Consider the following 19,651-nt stretch of genomic DNA (forward strand, 5'->3'; position numbering starts at 1 on the left):
AGCTCTCCATGACACAGTAATTGAGTCTGTCTCGGGGGATGGGGTCCCTGGGGCCATTAGAGGGTCAGGGCGGGGGCCGGAAATGGTGCAGTTGTTTAATAGGATTCCATTAAGCCCATGCGCTCTGAAACAGGAGTGAGCTGTAAACTGTGCCACTAGTGAGTTCCTTTTATCAAGAAGTTGATTCTAGAAAGGGAAGTATTCACGATTATTTTCCTAATCTGTCTACTCTAGATGTCAGACAGTAACTGTTCCACAGTCCTGCAATGTTCTGTATTAGCTGTACTTAAGGAAAAATTCACTATGAAATTACTCTGACTTTAGTTTTTTTACTTTACATAAGCCATGAATATCTTTTTGCACTACTTTGATAAAGCCACCATTGACAATTCAAAGTGCACTTGACAGTTCAAATTGCGTTTTATTAACTTAAAAAAAGAACAAGAGAACTGCAAGACTTCTTGTACTAACGTGATTTTGATGGCAAAATAAAAATTCCCTTCGTGAGAAAAGCATATGCAGAAGTGAACCATTTTCTCCCCCCAGGCGTCAGGTCTCACCAAAAGGGAAGTTTTAAGGCGGGTAATATGCAGAAAGTGTACAAAAACGAGCAGTACCGGGGTTTTTCAAAGACATGTCGAATGGGGCACAAATTAAAGAACCGTTTTGGAACATTAAGCGCAAAAAAATGCGCGGTTATTCCACCGACAGCTCGAGCGAGCCTCTGAGAAGGAGTCATGGGAAAAGTCATTTGGCAGTAACCACGACTCTTCAAATAGAAAGCTATCAAGAGATACTTCTTTGTAACAGCCCAGCTTGTACGCTTATGACATGTCACTTGCAAGATTAACGATTAATCTTCTTGGCGTCTCGGAGAGATGGATAAATGTGTTAATTTATGCCTCTACTATAGGACTTTAAACAGGCCAAATTCAGATTATCTGCATTAATACAATAACTCACATTACCTCGAGCACACATTTTCCTGGATAAAGGCATGCAATATTAGTGTTTTGCTTAATTTTAGTTGCTAAGTGAGTGGTTTAATGGAGTCGATAAGGCAAAGTAAATAATTTTACAATTTGTATTTTATACTAATCCAAACCTTTTTGCAACTAGAAAATCAAACAAAGACTTCTTTAAAAAAACAGTCGTATTTTACAACTTCACCATCCTCAAAATATTTTTGCGGCCGAGTGGTGACAAAAAGGAAAAACTCTTGGATATAGATATGTGAACACGTGCCCAACTTTTTAAAGAGAAATCATTCGGGAGATCTTACCGGAACCTTTGCGTTCACCTGGTCCAACAGCTTGTTTCTCATCCCCTTTTCATTAAAATTAGCACTCCGCTTTACATAGATTCCTCCGTGCTGAAAATAAAAATGAAAACATAAAAAAAGGATCAACCTGCATTTAAACATGTACATCCGAATATGTGGGGCTGTATCTCACAGCTGATGCCTGACTAGGTGTAGGTATGCCAACGCATTGGCGGGCTTTTAGGAAGGGCACGTTTCTATCTCGCTGACGTGTGGACGTGCAGTGTTTAATCGTAGCCATCTTGGCACTACAAAGTCGGACGCGGCAAGTGGAAGTTCACCAGAAGTTTTAATAGCATTCGGAAAGAGAGAAAGCCTTCCACAGGCCTCTGATTTAGGCTTGGCGTTCTAAGGGAGTGGACCTTCACGAAAAGGCCCCTCCCAGTTCCTTTCCTTCTGTATCGGGCGGGCGGATATTAGTGAGGTCCAGGTTTCAGACCCTCAGTGCACTAAAACTGCGCCACCTAATGTGGGTACTTGCACAATGCTTTCACAGCCCGTACACTGGAGTACATTCTTTAAAACGTGAGGTTGGATAGGTTTCAGCTCCGAAGAATGGAGAATGTATCTTGCCTGCTAAGTAACACTCATCGGTTAAGAGACACATATAGAGTGAGGAGGAAGGGCGAAGTTCAAGGGCCTTAGTGATAGTTCACGGTTGTTGGCTGCGTGGTTGGAAACTTTGTTGCTATTTCAGAGTTAAAAAATGTTAGAAAGTCTCTTCATTCATCTTCTGTGTTGCAGCAGAGTTTTTTTTAATAGTATTTGGAATAGGATTAATATGTTTATAGGTAATTCTGAATATTTACTTCTTCGACCAGATTAGTGTGTCATTTCCTTTTGTGGTTGGCTGCTTTGTGATATGTCCACAAGTGAATTTTCATTATTCCTTTCATTTTGAATCCGCCTCAAATATTAATCTCAAGTACCCCACAAATTTATTTCAATTTCTTAACTTCCAACTACCTACTGCTATATAATTATGTGATCTGACCTGCATTTATATTTACTAAGATTTAAGTCTGGGGTGCCTCTACAACAGCTGTTGAACACAGCTACGATTTATTCCAATCCAATGGAGATAAGGCACAAGCGCAATATCAGTGGCGAATATAATGCCGGGATGGCAGTAGTTTAAATTCTAGGTGGGTGAGGGTGCAGTGTAGGTGCATTTTGCATATAAGTGCAACACCGCATCTGTGGCTTCCTGCATGTCCGTGCTTAGAATGCAATAGACTTGTGGGAGTAGGGTGTCAGTTACGGGGTGCTGAGTTAAACCACGTCTTTGTGAGACATGGAATATTACAATCTGCTGTAGAGGAACATACAGTACTAAGTGAGTGGGTGTCAGCGCCTTGAGACCCTCACAGGTGAGTACTGCGCTTTACAAATCCCTGATTGATTGATTGATGCAGAAGCTCTGGCTGCGACGTTTGTTTGGGGATGGTGTTTGAGGACTCACCTAAAAGAATGGAGTAGTTGTACTTACCCTGAGGTAAAAGTACTAGATTTAGAGGTTAATAGGTGAAGAGCAGTTTGAAGGCTTGCATGTGTCAGCATGATTGTGGGGAGGTTTTGAGAAGGGGTTAGGTCAGGTAATGAATTAATTTTGGTTCTTCAGATAGGAAAATACAGTAATCAATATGTGAAGGTTATTAAATATGATACTTCAAGGTATCAAAGGAATCGTAGCTCTAAACCCGATTATATGGTCAAGTAACATTTAATGTAATATTTGCACAAACAGCAACTTTAGAAAGTTGCCACTTTGTTGACCAAAGTTTCTAGTGACTGTTTACGGTTGCTGTTTCTGCCCCTCTTGGGGGAAGGTGTCAGTGACTCTCAGGAACAAACACTAGGGGCCAGTCATTGGAAGATGTGTGACCTTTTCCTGCCCGCAAGGCCAAACAGGGTGTGAGCCCAAAAGGTGAGCTTTAAAGGGGGAGCGACATTTGAAGGGTAAATAGTGGAAACTGACAAGAAGGGCTTCTCTTATTTTTTGCAGACGGACTGCCATCAGGGACAGAGAGAGGGAAGCACTGCCAAACTGTGTAGCTTCCAGGTAGTCAAACCTCTGGGACAGGATAGTGAGTGCCACACAAGAGTTCTGCCATGTTAGGAGTTTTTAGAATTATGTATTCTGGGCAACCTAGATGCCACACTTTCCAGGAATTGAGAGCTGAACCCACTAATTAAGTGTTAAAGACATATAATTAATTTAACAATAGAATTTCATACAGTGCCATGTGCTCATGTGGTCATAGGTTGTATCATATCAACCCATTAGAGAAAGTAAGGATAATATAAAAAGACAACAGAACAAAATGACAATTCCATCTGTCTAAACAATTCAGAGAATGAAGAATGTGGCAAAAGCATTTTTTTAAAACTTTCTTTATTTGTTTATCACATCTGGCATCAGTCATGATTGAACATTACAATAACACAAAACATAACAGGCAGTGCATTTCAGTAATTCAATGTAGGAACAATATCAGAGGCCCGAGCATGGCCAATGGGATTACCTGCTATGCTGGATCACGTATCCACCGGATGTGGGCCCCATGCTTCACAAGGCACATCAATGCCTAGGTGACCCAACAAACACACATGGAGACCACCCGGCAACACCATTCGCCAGCAAACGTTACAATCATAAATAGAAAAATGCTACAATGGTGTCCCCTCATCACTCCCCCTCACTTGAGCCATCAGGAGAATCATACTCATCCCCCCCCTGTAAAGTTGTGTAGTAGGGACCCCCACATCGCCACAGCCTCCAAGGCCGCCCGTCCCTGCGGGTATTACGCATATGCACTTCCTCCACCACTCCCCATTCAAGGAGATCCCTCTGCCAGGATGCCTCCTGGGGAACCAGAGCACTCATCCAGCATATGGTCACTCGTCTCTTGGCTAGCACCAATGCTAGTTGGGCCATTTTATGATGTATCTGTTGTTCCCTGGGTCTAGGTACCACTCCCAGAAGGCAGGCGTTCGGGTGAAGGGTATCGCTATGCCAGTCCCCTCTTATCTTTGGAACCAACTTTTCCCAGTATCCCTGAACCCCTCCGCATGTCCAGGCTGGATGCAAAAAAACGGGTGCTTAACTTTCCACATCTCGCGCACTTCACCTGCCTATCAGGAGTTATTCGATTAAGGCGCTTACAGTCACATATGCGCGGTACAACAAGTTAAAATGGAGCAGCTTAAATCTGTGATTACATGACACTTTCTTCACCAGTATACATGCTTGTGCCCAATCCGCATCTGCTCTCGGCTCCTCCAACTCCCTTCGCCCATGCAGCACGTGCAACACAGTGGGGTAACACCTGATCGCCTCTGAGAGCTTTATAGAACAATGAAATGAGATGTCCCCCCCCCCCCACTGGAGCAAGCCTCCCAGCACTCGGGATGACTGCGGGGCAGGCGGGAACCCAACCCAGACCTCCTGCGCCACACTTTCCAACTTGGAATACTGCAGAAACTGGCCCGGCCCCACCTCAAATATTTCCTGAGCCTCCAGGAACTCAATGAATACCTCCCCGGGGTAAGGATCCCCACCAGTCTGGCAGCCACCTGCCCTCCAACGATCCATAGACATATTGGCGCCGATCGCCCTGAATGGAGCAAGATCCCAGATGCGCAGCTCCCTTTCAAATGGTGCCATACCCAGCACTTTATTCACAAATGCCTCCCAGAGTGCCGCAGTCTGCCTCACCAGATAAGGAGCTCACTCCGTCGACCTCCGTCCTCTCATCAGTAATTGAATGAGGAAGTCACCACCTGGCATGCCAAGGAACAACCTCTTTTCCCAATTATCTGATACTGCCAGCCATCGAGCCGCATGTTGTAAATGGGCCACATAATAGTAATGCTGCACATCAGGCAGAGCAAGACCACCATCCTCCATGTCCCGTTTAAGAACCAACAATGCCACCCTACTACGTCGTCCGGCCCAGACCAGGGAGATAAGTAAATTTTCTAACTTCCGGAAAAAGGAGGAACGGATCCGGAACATGGCATTCTGAATCAGATAAAGGCAATGCGGAAGAAAAAACATCTTCACCACAGCCGCCCTACCTATCACAGACAGGGGTTTCTACTCCAAAATGCCACTGACCTCTCGAGACTGGTCATAACCTTATCCTCGTTGAGGCGTCTATGTTCCCTCGGTATGGGCCACCCATATACCCAAGTATCGAAAACCTTCCAATCCCCAGCGGAGGCTAAGCTCAGGCAATCTATCAGTAGAAACCCCCACCAAGTTACCCACTGGAAACAGGAGTGACTTCCCAACATTTACTCGGAGACCCGGGACCCCGCCCAAGACCTCAAGGAGCCACAGCAAGACCGCTACCGCCCGGGAAGGGGTATGGACATGTAGCAATGCGTCATCCGCGTATAAAGAGAGAACAGGAGTAGAATCACCAAGCTTAATACCCCATCATTTCATCTCCCTACGCAGCAAAATCGCCAATGGCACAATAGCAAGGGCGAATAGTAGTGGCGAGAGGGGGCAGCCTTGCCTTGTGACCCTCCCCACCTCCCACTCCTCTGATAAGTCCCGATTCGAACCTCAGCTAAAGGGCTGGTATACAAAAGGTGCACCCAACTACAAGAGGCAGGACCAAAATCCATTCCCTGCAGCACAGCCATAAGGTATGGCCACTCCACTGTATCAAACGCCTTTTCCAAGTCGAGTGATACTAATGCCAAGTCAGAGACCCAGTCCATCGTTTGGTGTAATACATGAGTGAGTCTACAAATGTTAAGAGTGGTACTACAGGCAGGCATAAAGCCACATTGATCTTCATGGACCAGTGTGCGAACCACCATCGACAGCCGCACTGCCGACACTTTGCACAATATCTTTACATCCATATTGAGCATCGTAAGGGGCCTGTACAAAGACGGGTCGGCTGCATCCCTTCCAGGCTTGGGCAACAAACAGACAACTCCCTCCCTCATCGTACACAGTAGTATCCCGCCTTCCCGAGCCTCATAAAAAACCTCCAACAATTTCCCTTTCAGTGAGGCAGAATAAGCTTGATAAAACTCTGCAGGAAATCCATCCTGGCCCAGGGCTCTGGATCTGCTGAAGGCCTGAATAGCCACTCTCAGTTCTTCCACATCTAACTCACTGTTCAGTTCCTGCACAAGCTCAGAGGCCAGCATGGGAGGCCCATCTCCATCCAGGTAACCCCCAATCAACTCCGGCTGACCTGCCACCCCAGCGCTGTACACTCCACAAATACCTCCAGGACATACCGCTGATTAGTTACAAAGTCCCCATTCAGTGTGCGGACCTGCAGGATGGGGGGAAGTTCCTGTTCCCATCTCAATATCCATGTAAGGAGCTTCCCTGACTTGTCCCCCTCTCTATGGAGTCGCTGACGTAACGCCCTAAGCGTGCACCTAATGAGTCCCATGCCAACCTCACTTCGCACTACACTTGTAGCATCTCCTTTCGCACCTCCTGCGATGTCTCCCCAGAGCCCTGCAAAAATGCCAGCCTATGATTCTGCGCCCCCAAGGTCGCCTTTAGTTGGTGCCACACTCCACATGTTCCACCCATACAGGTCCCTTCCATGACAGTGTTGAGTGCCTCCCAGCCCAATGCCTTGGTGGTCGTAGACTGCCAATAAAACTCCAGATAATCGGTCAGCTCACCCGCAATAACCTCTCGGCATGCTGGATCTGCTAAAAGATCCAGAGGCATGTCCCAGCTGCAGACATGCTGCCTAGGTGGACCCCATTGCAATGCCAACACCGGCGTATGATCAGATAGGAACCAACACAAATGCATCACCTCCACCAAGGACGGCAGATCTATGCCACTCACTAATATATGATCTAGGTGACTATAAGTGTTATGCATCAATGAATAACATGTTAAGTCATGACCCTCTGGATGTAAATCCAGCGAGCTATCCCAGAACCCCAAATCACACATAACCGCTGCAAGCGAGGTCGACATCAGCGGTTTAGTGCCCTGTGGACGGGTGTCCGTCCAGCCATCCACAACACAATTAAAGTCCCCTGCCCATATGATTGGTGTCCCTATACAGCCCTCCAATAACTCGTAAATGCATGAAGAATAGTTTATCATCTTGCAGTGAAATGTATGTTTTGACCACTGACTTCGTGTTGCACCACTTGGCACCTGACTTAGCTGTCCAGTGTTCACCAGTTACAGACTCCATTTTTGTTTTCAGTTTAACCTTAGCTTCATTCTGCTTATTGACTTTATCTTAGCATTAGACACTGCCATGTTAAAGGCTGCCAGTGATTTTCCACGTTCTACACTGTGCATTCTGTCTTGTTTTCGTTTCTTCCCATCAAGGGCTTTGGTTGATAAGAATGTACTCAGACAGCAGGGAACGGCCTTGCTTTGACTTGACGTCTTGGGATTGTGGCCAAATCCCAACGTGTTATTTTCAAAGCATACCTAAACTAGCCAGCATTTTTAATACTTCTTGAGCCAGCAGGAGGGTTTTTTCCAGAAAGCTCCTTCTTCGGTTTTTTAACATTTAAAAGAGACCCAGATCGATAGTATGAGATTCAGAGACCTCAATCAGGATTCAGACGTTAGATGCCTTGTTGTATAGCCATTTTTAGCTGTAGCTCCATGCACATTATTTTAACACACTAGGCCAAGCCGCTGTGCACTATAACCTATGTAAGGACATGCCTCATTAGCATGGTTGCCCCCTGACTTTTTGCCTTTGCTGATGCCAAGTTATGATTTGAAAGTGTGTGTGCTGAGGTCTGCTAACCAGGCCCCAGCACCAGTGTTCTTTCCCTAACCTGTACCTTTGTTTCCACAATTGGCACACCCTGGCATCCAGGTAAGTCCCTTGTAACTGGTACCTCTGGTACCAAGGGCCCTGATGCCAGGTAAGGTCTCCAAGGGCTGCAGCATGTCTTATGCCACCCTGGGGACCCCTCACTCAGCACAGACACACTGCTTGCCAGCTTTTGTGTGCTAGTGGGGATAAAACGACTAAGTCGACATGGCACTCCCCTCAGGGTGCCATGCCAACCTCACACTGCCTACAGGTATAGATAAGTCACCCCTCTAGCAGGCCTTACAGCCCTAAGGCAGGGTGCACTATACCATAGGTGAGGGCATAAGTGCATGAGCACTATGCCCCTACAGTGTCTAAGCAAAACCTTAGACATTGTAAGTGCAGGGTAGCCATAAGAGTATATGGTCTAGGAGTCTGTCATGCACGAACTCCACAGCACCATAATGGCTACACTGAAAACTGTGAAGTTTGGTATCAAACTTCTCAGCACAATAAATGCACACTGATGCCAGTGTACATTTTATTGTAACATACACCCCAGAGGGCACCTTAGAGGTGCCCCCTGAAACCTTAACTGACTATCTGTGTAGGCGGACTAGTTTTATCAGCTTGCCACACACCAGACATGTTGCTGGCCACATGGGAAGAGTGCCTTTGTCACTCTGTGGCTAGTAACAAAGCCTGTACTGGGTGGAGGTGCTTCTCACCTGTTGTTTCCCCAATCCCAGCCCTAGAGGCTGTCACAAAAGCCAGCGTTCCAAACGCAAAAGCATTACATCCATAATGGATACAATGGGCGACGTCTTGGACAGCCACTGATGTAGACTACATTTCTGACCCAAAATTACAAACTCAAGAATTTTTGCAGTATGAACTAGAATACCCAGTTCCAGCAAACACACTACCTATTGAACAATATCATAGAGTCATGTACACCAATGGCTCTGCACAACCTGCAATTGACACAAAGCACCAATATTCTGTTGCTTGCGCAGTCGTAAGCGGGTACATGGAAGACAATACATTTTGCCCTCTACACACATTCACGCAAACCCTAAGGGATTGCACAGCACAATTGGCAGAGCTAAAAGCTCTGTTGATTGCAATGGAACATACGGATCCTGGACAGCCAACGCTGATTGTTTGTGATTCGTATTATTGTGTCCAGTCCTTCAATGAATACCTGCATTACTGGCGCCAGAATGGGCTCAGAGATTCTAAAGGCAACACCATAAAACACAGACTTCTGTGGAGGAAAGTAGCAGATCTGAAAGAAACGCTACCAAATGTCCATGTTGTACACACACTTGGACACCAGCGCATTGGGATACACGTTGCTGGGAATACACTGGCTAATGAAGCCGCAAAGTCAGCAGTGGCTGTGGCTGCTGTTGCAGCAGTAACTCGTTTGAGTTCAAAACCGGACGCAGACATATGGGCTGCCGTGAAAGCTACGGCAGATGGTACACCCTATCCAAAAGCATTTCCTGACAAATATTCCTACCGAATGGGAGGTATCCTGAACGCTAAAGTTAAGATACCAGGCATAGGGGTACGAGATATTCCCAACAGAGACATAAGACCACATGCTGGTGTGGCGGCTACAATCTCAATATTACAAGCCCGTTATTGGTGGCCAGGCCTCTACAAAGACACCAAGCAGTATGTCCTTTGTGACATTGGCCAACAAATTAAAGTTTCAACTGCCAAACGCCCGCCGCAGACACTCCTCTTGATTTCAAATAAACCCTTACAAAGTGTGTTCTTGGACCATTGCGGTCCCCTAACACCAGACAGTGCATACAAGTATATTTTGGTCGCTGTTGACTATTTCTCCAGATTTTTATGGGTGTGGCCACAACGCTCGGCTGACGCTCGGACTGTTATTAAAGATTTGCAAGTCTTTATCAGTACACATACAGTTGCGGCTTTCCAATCGGACCAGGGCCCTAATTTCGCCTCAAGGGCATTCAGGGATGCCATGGCTTTGTTGGGGGTCCAACTCCAGTACTCGTCTCCATTTCATCCTGAGGTAAATAGGTTTGTGGAGCTACTAAACCGTGATTTAAAGCAATCCTTAACAGCCAGTCTTAGTTACGGGTCGTAGTTGGCTTAATCACCTATATGGAGTTCAGGGAGCACTTAATCTGCCTAGAAGGTCCCTGAGGGGTCGTACTTCGTATGAGTGCCTGTTCGGAACTCAAATGTATGTTCCAGAGCTTGTTGGTCCTGGCGTTGAGGCGGCAGAAACACCTTTTGACATAAATGAACATGTCACTGTCTTACAGGAATTGCAACAGTTCCGTGATGACAATTCTTCTATCAGTGCTGCATCACAGGAATCAAGGATGTACCTGTAACGCCTACTGGCTGGATTCCTCGAGTCGGGGATCTAGTACTTGAAAAGGTTGCTGTGAAAAAAGAAGTTGGTCCTTCTTATCGAGCACCATTCCCAGTCTTGGGGATACACGATACCAGAACTGTAATTCTACCGACGTTGGCAGGTGCCAAAGAAAATAGTTTTGTCTCCATCAACAATATCAAACTACATCATGTGGCCGATCCTGCACAGCAGACCAAGAGGAACAACCAGTAGTTCCTGAATCCCTCTCACTACTGGTCAAGAAGTCCCTCTACAAGTTGTAAGCAGCAACACTGACACCTCTCCGAGCTTAGGGAGGGTGGAAAATGATCTTACATTGGTTCCACTAACATCAAATAACACAGAAATGATTGATCAATTAGATACAGCTTCAACACAAACAGATGGTGCTATTTATTCTGTGCCACCACGAGAAACACCAACTCCACCAACTAACACAGCTCCAGCTTTTGCACGAACTGCTTCTGGATATTTTGCGGACATCAATGATGACGTCTCAGACTCATTCGCCTCTTCAACATCTGAACTGTCAAAACCACTTAAGCTAATAAACTGACATAAAAAACATACTTTATTTTTCCATGGAACTATCTACGGCTTTCCTTGACTGTACTAGCTTTCCTACTTTGGATTGGTTTTGTCATCACTTTCTTTTTATTAATGCATGGTCATTTTCTTCCTGAAAAATCAACAGTTGAATTGGTGGATGAGGTCTTTTTTTTTTTTTTTTTTTAAATCTGTTTATTAAACTTAACATGAACAAGGTTTTGGAAATGGCAGTACATTACATATGCTTTGGTGATTACTCACCTATCTTCTAGCAATTGTACATTACATTGCACAGCATAACTTTATTACAATGCCCCGGCTTTCCATAAACATTCCACAACATTTAACATTTGACATAATGATTGATATTATTAGATATGTATTTTGGCGTCCATGATGGTGAGGGAAGCGTAGAGCGATATTTATCTCAAGGGTTGTGCTTCCGCATGTGTTCTTTAGTGTAGAGGTGTCGTTGTATCATGGGTCATTCAAAGGGTAAATGTGATATGTACTAGGCCTAGCAATGTTAAAGTTTGGATCTATTTTTGGCAGCCGCAATTAATGTGTATGTTTTTAGGTAATCTAAAAATTATTAAGCGGCGTACCTCAAGGTGGATATTTGTCATCCCTAGCTTCAATCCCGACTACAAAAAGATCCCAATTTTCAATCCCATCTCTTGATTGACTTCCATACTGTGATTGCTTCAGGGTTTGAGATTCCGCCAGTGCATAATCATGTAGGTCACGTAACCAAAGTGAATGGGGAGGAGCGCCAGGGGCCTTCCAATGTGTAGCTATCAGGTGTTTATATGTCACGAATGCTAGATCTGCAAACTTGTGTATATGCTTGTCTTTTTTTGCGCGGTATCGTATGTTAAGCAAGCAGGATTCTGGAGTCTGGATAAGCGGATGTCCTGTTAGGTCTATAGTTGTATTTACAATTTGGTTCCAGCCTGTATTGATCGTGCTGCATTCCCAGACCATGTGATACAAGGTTGCCGCAGGAGCGGCACATCTTGGACATATGGAGTTAGCTCCCATGTATATTTTCTGAATGCGGGCTGGAGAAAGATAAGCCTGGTGCACATAATTAAATTGCGTATATCTTAGTCTAAAATTGCGAGATACGGATTTAATCGACGTGAGGGCTGTGTCCCAGGTTTTTTGTGCTAATGGTGTAGTAAGAGCGGAGTCCCAGCGAAGTTTGACCTGTGTTAGGGTTTTACTATTTCTTGTCAGGAGAATTTTGTACAATTTAGTAACAGTATGTTTTGCCTCCCCCATAGATAGAATTGCAGAAAGTAGGAGGGATTCATTTGGTTCATTTTGCCCGCAACCCCATATGTTGCGTAGGAGACTATTGATGGCATTGAATGTCAAAAAAGCTTGTGGTTGCATTACCCCTGTCGCCGTCAAATCTGCAAACGAAATGGCTTTGGTTTCGTTATATAGGTCCCCTGTATTCAGAGTATTAACCATTCGTGTGTCATGATAGAGGGATAGGGAGTGAAAGCCCGGGAGCTGTAATATTGGAATTAAGGGAGAATAGGGAGGAGGTAGCAGTTTTCCTTGTACATATCTCTTCCAGCAATGTCTGGCCGCACTAAGCAGGGGAGTATTGTGTCGTTGTTGAGGAAGACCTGTTAATAGCCATGACAATATCTGTGTGGGTTTTATGTAGTCCATTATTGCTGTAGCCTCTGTGTTAGACGGTTCAGTGAGCCATTTAGTGACCCACTGAAGTTGGGCTGCTGCATAATAGAGCTCGAGGTTCGGCATGCCCAGGCCTCCCTCTTCTTGTGGATATTGCGTGATGTTTAGGGCTACCCTGCGTCTGTCTCGGCCCCAGAGTAAGTCAGTTAGGAGGGAATGTACTTTATGAAAAAAAGAACGTGGCAAGGCCAACGGGAGTGCTGAGAAGTAATACAAGAATCTCGGCAGTATTAGCATCTTGGCTATTGCTATCCGGCCCATGGGTGATAATGGCAAGGAGCTCCAAAATTCCAGGGAGCCTCGGGTGGAGCGGAGCAATCTGTCTAGGTTACCTTCCCTTAGGTCTGCCATAGAATGATACACCTGTACACCCAAATACTTGAAGGTTTGGTACGACCAAGGTAAATGGTCTATAGAGGGAGGTGCTTGTTGCTCAGGGGGCAAACAAGTAAGGGGGAAGATACAGGATTTAGTCCAGTTCACTCGTAGGCCAGATATAAGAGCGAACCTATCTAATATATGCATTATCTTGGGTAATGAGTCAGATTGGTTGCGTAAGTATATCAGGGCGTCATCTGCATACAAGGAAATTATATGATATGTATCGAACTCCCTTATGCCCCATTTATGTGCATATTTCCTAAGCTTAATGGCAAGTGGTTCCATAGCTATTGCAAATAGCAATGGCGATAGCGGGCATCCTTGTCTGGTTCCTCTATTCACAGGAAAGGCTTCTGATACTACCCGACCTGTTTTAACTCGGGCTGTTGGTTTGGAGTATAATGTGGTAATCCAACTGATGAAGCCATTCCGAAATCCGAACGTTTTGAGTGCGCTAAATAGGTATTTCCAGCCCAGCGTATCAAACGCCTTCTCGATATCAAGTGATACAGTCACACTCTCTGGATCAGTGGTGTTATGCATGATGCGGATTAGGCGTCTTATATTAATAAAAGTGTTTCTACCCGGGATAAATCCCGACTGATCGGGATGTATCAAGCTTGCTACATGGGGGAGCAACCTATTTGCTAGGATTTTTCCCAAAAGTTTGCAATCAGTATTCAACAAGGAGAGCGGTCTATATGATCTAACGTCCGTAGGGTCTCGCCCCGGTTTTGGTAGCACCACTATTAATGCTTCCCTCATAGAGTCTGGTAACTGTTCTCTATTCCGCGCTTCATTAAACACCTCTACCAAGGGTTGTAGCAGGTGAGTGCTATGCGAGTTATAATATTCTGGTGGTAAGCCATCAGTGCCTGGGGTCTTACTTCGCGCCATTTGAGATAGAGCTAAACGAAGCTCTTCAATAGTAATAGGGCCGTCTAGAATATCAGCATTGTTGACAATGTTCGAATTTTGGGGAATCTGTGTGAGAAATTCAGCCAGTTGCTGTTCTGTGGGAGAAGTAGAGGATTGATATAGCGCATTATAGTATGTATAGAATGCCTTATTGATGTCGGCCTGAGTGTTGACTACTATTCCTGTTTGTAACTTGATGGCCCCTATCGGCGATGATTCCGGTGTTTGTCGTACCAACCATGCCAATAGTCTGCCCGATCTGTCTCCCTCTGCGTGTTGTCTTGTTTTAAAGTGCCTATAGTCATGTCTGCCAAGACTGTTGTCTGCTTCTCTATACTTAGCTTTCAATGATATAAGTGTTTCTGACGGTGTTTTATTTATTGAGGCCTCTATCTCCGCCTTGCGTATTTTGGCTTCCAGTTTTAATAATTCTGAGGACAGCATTTTCTTAATGCCCACTGATGCTGCCAGACAATGTCCTCTGACTACTACTTTATGGGCATCCCATTCAGTAGCTCGAGTTGCCGTTGTATTCTTATTAAGAGAGAAATAGGTCGACAGGCATGATGCTAATTCTGTATTAAAAGGGGGGTCAGTCAAGGCGTCTGTCTGTAAGCGCCACGTTGGGATGCGAGCATGAGTATAACCCCAGATCAGCGTTAAGTAATGTGGATTGTGATCTGATATAGTGCGGGATAAGTACCCAGATGTAGTCACCTTTGGGATTATGTTAGACGTAGTGAAAAACATATCTAGCCTAGTGTAGAGTTTGTGTACTGGTGAATAGAACGAGTATTCGCGTGAAGTGGGATGAGAGGTTCTCCATATTTCAGTTAACCTGTTATTGGCAGCCCATTCCATCAAATCAAGCGATGCTCGCTTAGCAGGGGCTTGTTCAAGTGGGGGGGTGGAGCGATCTTTTAGGATATCAATAACACCGTTGAAATCTCCGCCCCATATGGTATCGATTGCAGGATCCCTGAGCAGGCTGCTGCCCATTGTCCTAAGAAACTCACGTTGGTTTGTATTAGGGGAGTATAAGGTTATCAGGGCTAATGGGTCGCCATCTAACGCGCCCTCTAAAATTACGTACCGCCCATTTGGGTCGCACTGTATACGGAGCGCAACATATGGGACCCCTGGGGCTATCCAGATTCCAGCCCCTCTGGCATATGACGAAAAGGTAGTTCCATGTAATTGACCCTTCCACTTTGTTTTAGTTAGTGCAAGCAAGGATTTATCCAAATGGGTCTCTTGCAACATGGCAATATGTATTTGGTGCCGCCTAAGGTATGTATAAATCCGTTGTCTTTTATTTGCGGAAGCCATGCCCTTTACATTCCATGTTAAGATTTTATATTGAGTAGCATAGCTCTTATTTTGGGATGACATGGAATTTGAGTTAGATATTTGGTGGGGTTACCGCCTGTGGTTATGTATGCCCAAATTTTCTTTGTGCTTTGATATCTATACCCTACAACTAGCTTCCCGGCTCCTGAGATATGTGACTTATTTTTGTAGTTTACATTATGGTGTGACGCTCTGTAATTAATACATGTCAATACGAATAACAATAAAACTGAACGTTCTAGTACAACTACAAGATCCGCTATATTTAACAACAGTAGCGGATATGATATGAACAAGGGGGTGACAGAACTTGTCATCTTGGGGTAACAGTCCTTATAGTGCGGAGGGTGTTCCATGGCTACGGGTAGTTGAATGATGTAGAACCGGCCTATTTTACGTATGTTATAAACGTTGCCAGATCTAAGCAGCGGCGGGGCGGGCACACATTTCCCCGGGAGGGTTTATTCTATTTCAAACAACGACAGTGCCCAACCAAGGACAGCAGGTTGTATAGTATCCTGTATCTGGTAGCAAGTTTTTAACAAATGTCATCAGCTGCGCGTGGAGTGAGGACTGGACCCCGGTCAGTTTCCGTGGAGTCTGAATTTAACTCTAGATCAGGTTCGGCTTCTGATTGCTCAGAGTAATGTGTCGGTGACACATTGGCAAAGCGTTGCGCGGATTGTAACAGATGCGATCTCTCAGCTCGGGATTGTTCAGGGGAAGGTCTGCCGCCTTGTTTACTGCGAGGTTTGTGCTTATTTCTCTGGGGTAGACTTTTATCAATAGGAGATGGAGGGTCAGCTAGGCCTTTTGCATGAAGCCATGTCCATGCATCTTCAGGAGTAGTAAAGAATAAAGTACGGGAGGCATCTTGTATTCGGAGTTTAGCTGGGAACAGCAGAGAATATTTAATATTGTGTTCTCTGAGACGCTCCTTGATCCGGTAGAATGAGTTACGTTTCTTTTGTACCTCCATTGTGAAGTCCGGGTAAGCGGTTATTTGTGTGTTCTCAAAGTGCATTGGGTTAAATTTACGAAATAGTTGTAATATAAGGTCTCTATCACGATAGTTCAATAATTTTGCTATTAGGGGGCGTGGAGAGGCACCTGGTGGCGGGGGTCTGCCTGGTATCCTGTGGGCGCGCTCCACCGAAAAGAACTTCGGAACATTCTTCTTGAACACCGTTTCAGTCAGCCACTTTTCAATAAAGAGTTCTGTGTTTGGGCCTTCGGCTCGTTCTGGGAATCCAACGAATCGGATGTTATTCCGGCGCGATCTGCTTTCAGCTTCTTCGGCTCTTCGCTTGAGTGTCTCGACTTCTGTTGTTATAACACTTAATTGGGATTTAACTGTTGACATGTCTGGTGTGAGGTGTGACGTATCTTTTTCAAGCTCGGCGAGCTTTTCCGCCAGCACCTGTTGATCCGCCCGAAGCAAGTTAACATCTTCTGCGATTGAGCCAATTTTCGCTTCCAGAGTTGTTTTGGTATCCAGTATAGCTTGCAACACTTTTTCAAATTGTGTTGAGTGCTTTTGCAGTGTCTCTTTTAGATCTTGAAGGGTTTGGTGCGTGACTGTGGTCTCAGATGATGGAGGCATTTTAGTTGGGTCCATGTTTTCAGGTGGCACACGTGGGGTCTTTGGCTTTCCCATCAGGTGATTCGCGTTTAAAGTTATTGTTGAACTCTGAATTCAGCTCAGCATTGTTTGATTGTGACACAGAGATTATCGACAGTTTATCTCTGGCGCTGAGTAGGCCCAATGCCTGTAGACGTCAGGTAGTTTACTTTCCTCCTCTCACCGCACACTCACCGTACGGCACTACCAAGGACCGACTTTATTACTGTTTATTTCTGCGCTATTATAGCAACGGAGCTTCTGCAAACTGCCTAGTAGGTACTATTTTTCTTTCCATGCCTTAATTACTTTGATCCATCACTTTCTCACACTGCTATCGCCTATTCAGGATCCAACACGTCCCTTTCACGCTCTTTTAAAATCTATGCTCTTATGTGTGCAGAGGCATTCCGAGCATTGGTCTACCGTCTAGAGGTCTACCTATCCTTTTTAGGGATCCAGCAAGACTGTGGGGTACGCTGCTCAGGCCGTTCAGTATCCCTCTAGTGTGAGCACGGCAAAACGGGGCTCCTCGAGATTCGAGCCTATTGTTTCCCAGCCATTTTTGTTATTCGAGGTTAAATCAGTCAACTGTTATTTTTTTTTTTTAAGGTCATCAGCACCCTGGTGCCTCCCTGCGCGAACAATCGACCTGGTGTCACGCTGCAGTCCACATTCAGGTTTGAATTGCGGCATATGTCCCAATCAGACCCCCCGGGGCCGCGCGCCCACTCGCCTCTGTCTCACCAGTATTACAGTCAGGGACGGATGGCCCTCACTCTCGTAGCGGGACGTCTTTACATGCGAGTCTCTTACTCACGATCTTCCTAGGGCACCGCGATTCGTAGCCAGCCCGGCTCCGGCCGCCTCTGGCCTTCAGCCCGGGTCCGCCCAGGCGCCTCTCCGAGCGGCCACGTGTTTCGCGCTCAGCGCGACTCAAGCCGCCTCCAATTTTCAGCCCGGGGCCGCCCCGGCTCTTCTTCGAGCAGCTACACGATCCGCATACCAGCGCGGCTCCAGCCGCCTCCGATCCCCAGCCTGGAATCGCTCGGGCGTCTCCTCGAGCGGCCGCGCAGCAGCGCGGCCGAGAGCGGCGATGCTAGGATCCCTCGGGTCGCACTGGACAGCCCGGTCAGCTCCTCCGGGTCCGTGCACGCCCTCGCCACCGCCACGCTGGCTTCCAAACCGGGTAGGGATCGTTTTCACCCACCCGGCGTTGTTTTTTCAGGATTTTAGTTGTAGGCCGGGTCGGAGCTGCAGCTTATGCGTCCGACCCGGTCGCCATCTTGGACACGCCCCCCCTGGTGGATGAGGTCTTAAAACCACATTTTTCATCACACAAGGTCCGAAGAGACTTATCTTTTTTGAACATTTCCGCAATACCAATTTCTGATGGGACTGTTTGGGATAAAGTAATATTTGATATATACGGCCCCATGGAGGTTATTCAAATACCATATGTGTTACTTTCCATGAATTATATAATAATACCAGGCATTGTTTCCGATGATTGGGATGTGAAAACAGTTGATTCTAGGATGACTGAATTGCAGTATTAAACATTTTCGTTTTCAAATACAGTATATCAATCTAAAGAAAATTATGGTGATATGTTTTGCTATGATTATGGGCACCATTTCATACACAGAGCGAGCAGCCCTAAAACTATTTTTAATTATACACAATGGGAACATTGTCAGACTCCACTACAAGGGAGTTCCAAAACATATTCTTCTGGGCATGATGTAAAAAATGCTGAATTGTATTATTTTAAATTGCCACCTAATAAAGATATACACAAATTATTGATGAATAAGAAATGTATATATTCGGAATCCTTTGTTTCCCGGTTGACTATAGAAGGCTATGAATATTGGCTGAAGTCGATTGACTTAAAAAGTGTATGGGGGAACTAGACATTGGCAAATAAGGAAGGAAGGAAGGAAGGAAGCTTTATTCAGAGCATGCCTGATACCTGTAAAAATGATATTCTTAAATAAAACAGTACAACAAACAAGTTGTTTAGGCTTAGCAAAGATTAAGGTATTAAACACACCCAGTATACCTGCCCCTGCAAAGTTTTATAAATGGCAGAAATATACAAATGCCACTGAAGATCAGCTCGATGAATGTGTCCAGAATGGTACATTTAATGTTTCACTGACACGCCTTGGCGGGTGGTTATTGTGGCCAATAAATACCAATGGGTGTCACCAACGTTTTATCAACTCCTCAGGTTTTTTTTTTTTTTTTTTAGAACTAATAGGCCGGACCCTCGCTATATATCATCAGAACATGCGGGTATAGTTACAACGTATAGTGTAGGAAAACTATGCCAGCAATGGTTAAGAACTTCCTCACTAGATGCGGTTAGAGAATACCTCAGTCTTCTGTCTAATAATACGGATTTACAGGATTTCCTGTTCGGCCCCAGAGAACACCGCAGAAAGCGTTTCTTATATGAAGTACATAATGAAATTTTGAGGCTTTCCCAACTTGAAGCAGCTGCCCGGTTAAGGCAAATCGGCCAGGAAAATCTAAAAAAGGCATTAGCTGTTGTGGATAATGGGATTAATACCCTGTCCGACCGAATATACTCTTTAAAT

At 45.4% G+C, this 19,651-nt stretch overlaps 1 protein-coding gene across 1 annotated transcript in view; it reads right to left on the minus strand.

Moving 5' to 3' along the window:
• Positions 1-19,651, minus strand: part of AGPAT5 (1-acylglycerol-3-phosphate O-acyltransferase 5) — a 490,329-nt gene that overhangs the window by 232,647 nt on the left and 238,031 nt on the right. Inside the window, exon 4 of the mRNA XM_069235809.1 lies at positions 1,283-1,372. Within this exon, the coding sequence (XP_069091910.1) occupies positions 1,283-1,372 (90 nt within the window). The remainder of the gene's footprint in view (positions 1-1,282; positions 1,373-19,651) is intronic.

The sequence above is a fragment of the Pleurodeles waltl genome, chromosome 5 (assembly GCF_031143425.1).
Source record: "Pleurodeles waltl isolate 20211129_DDA chromosome 5, aPleWal1.hap1.20221129, whole genome shotgun sequence".
In the NCBI taxonomy this organism is placed as follows: domain Eukaryota; kingdom Metazoa; phylum Chordata; class Amphibia; order Caudata; family Salamandridae; genus Pleurodeles; species Pleurodeles waltl.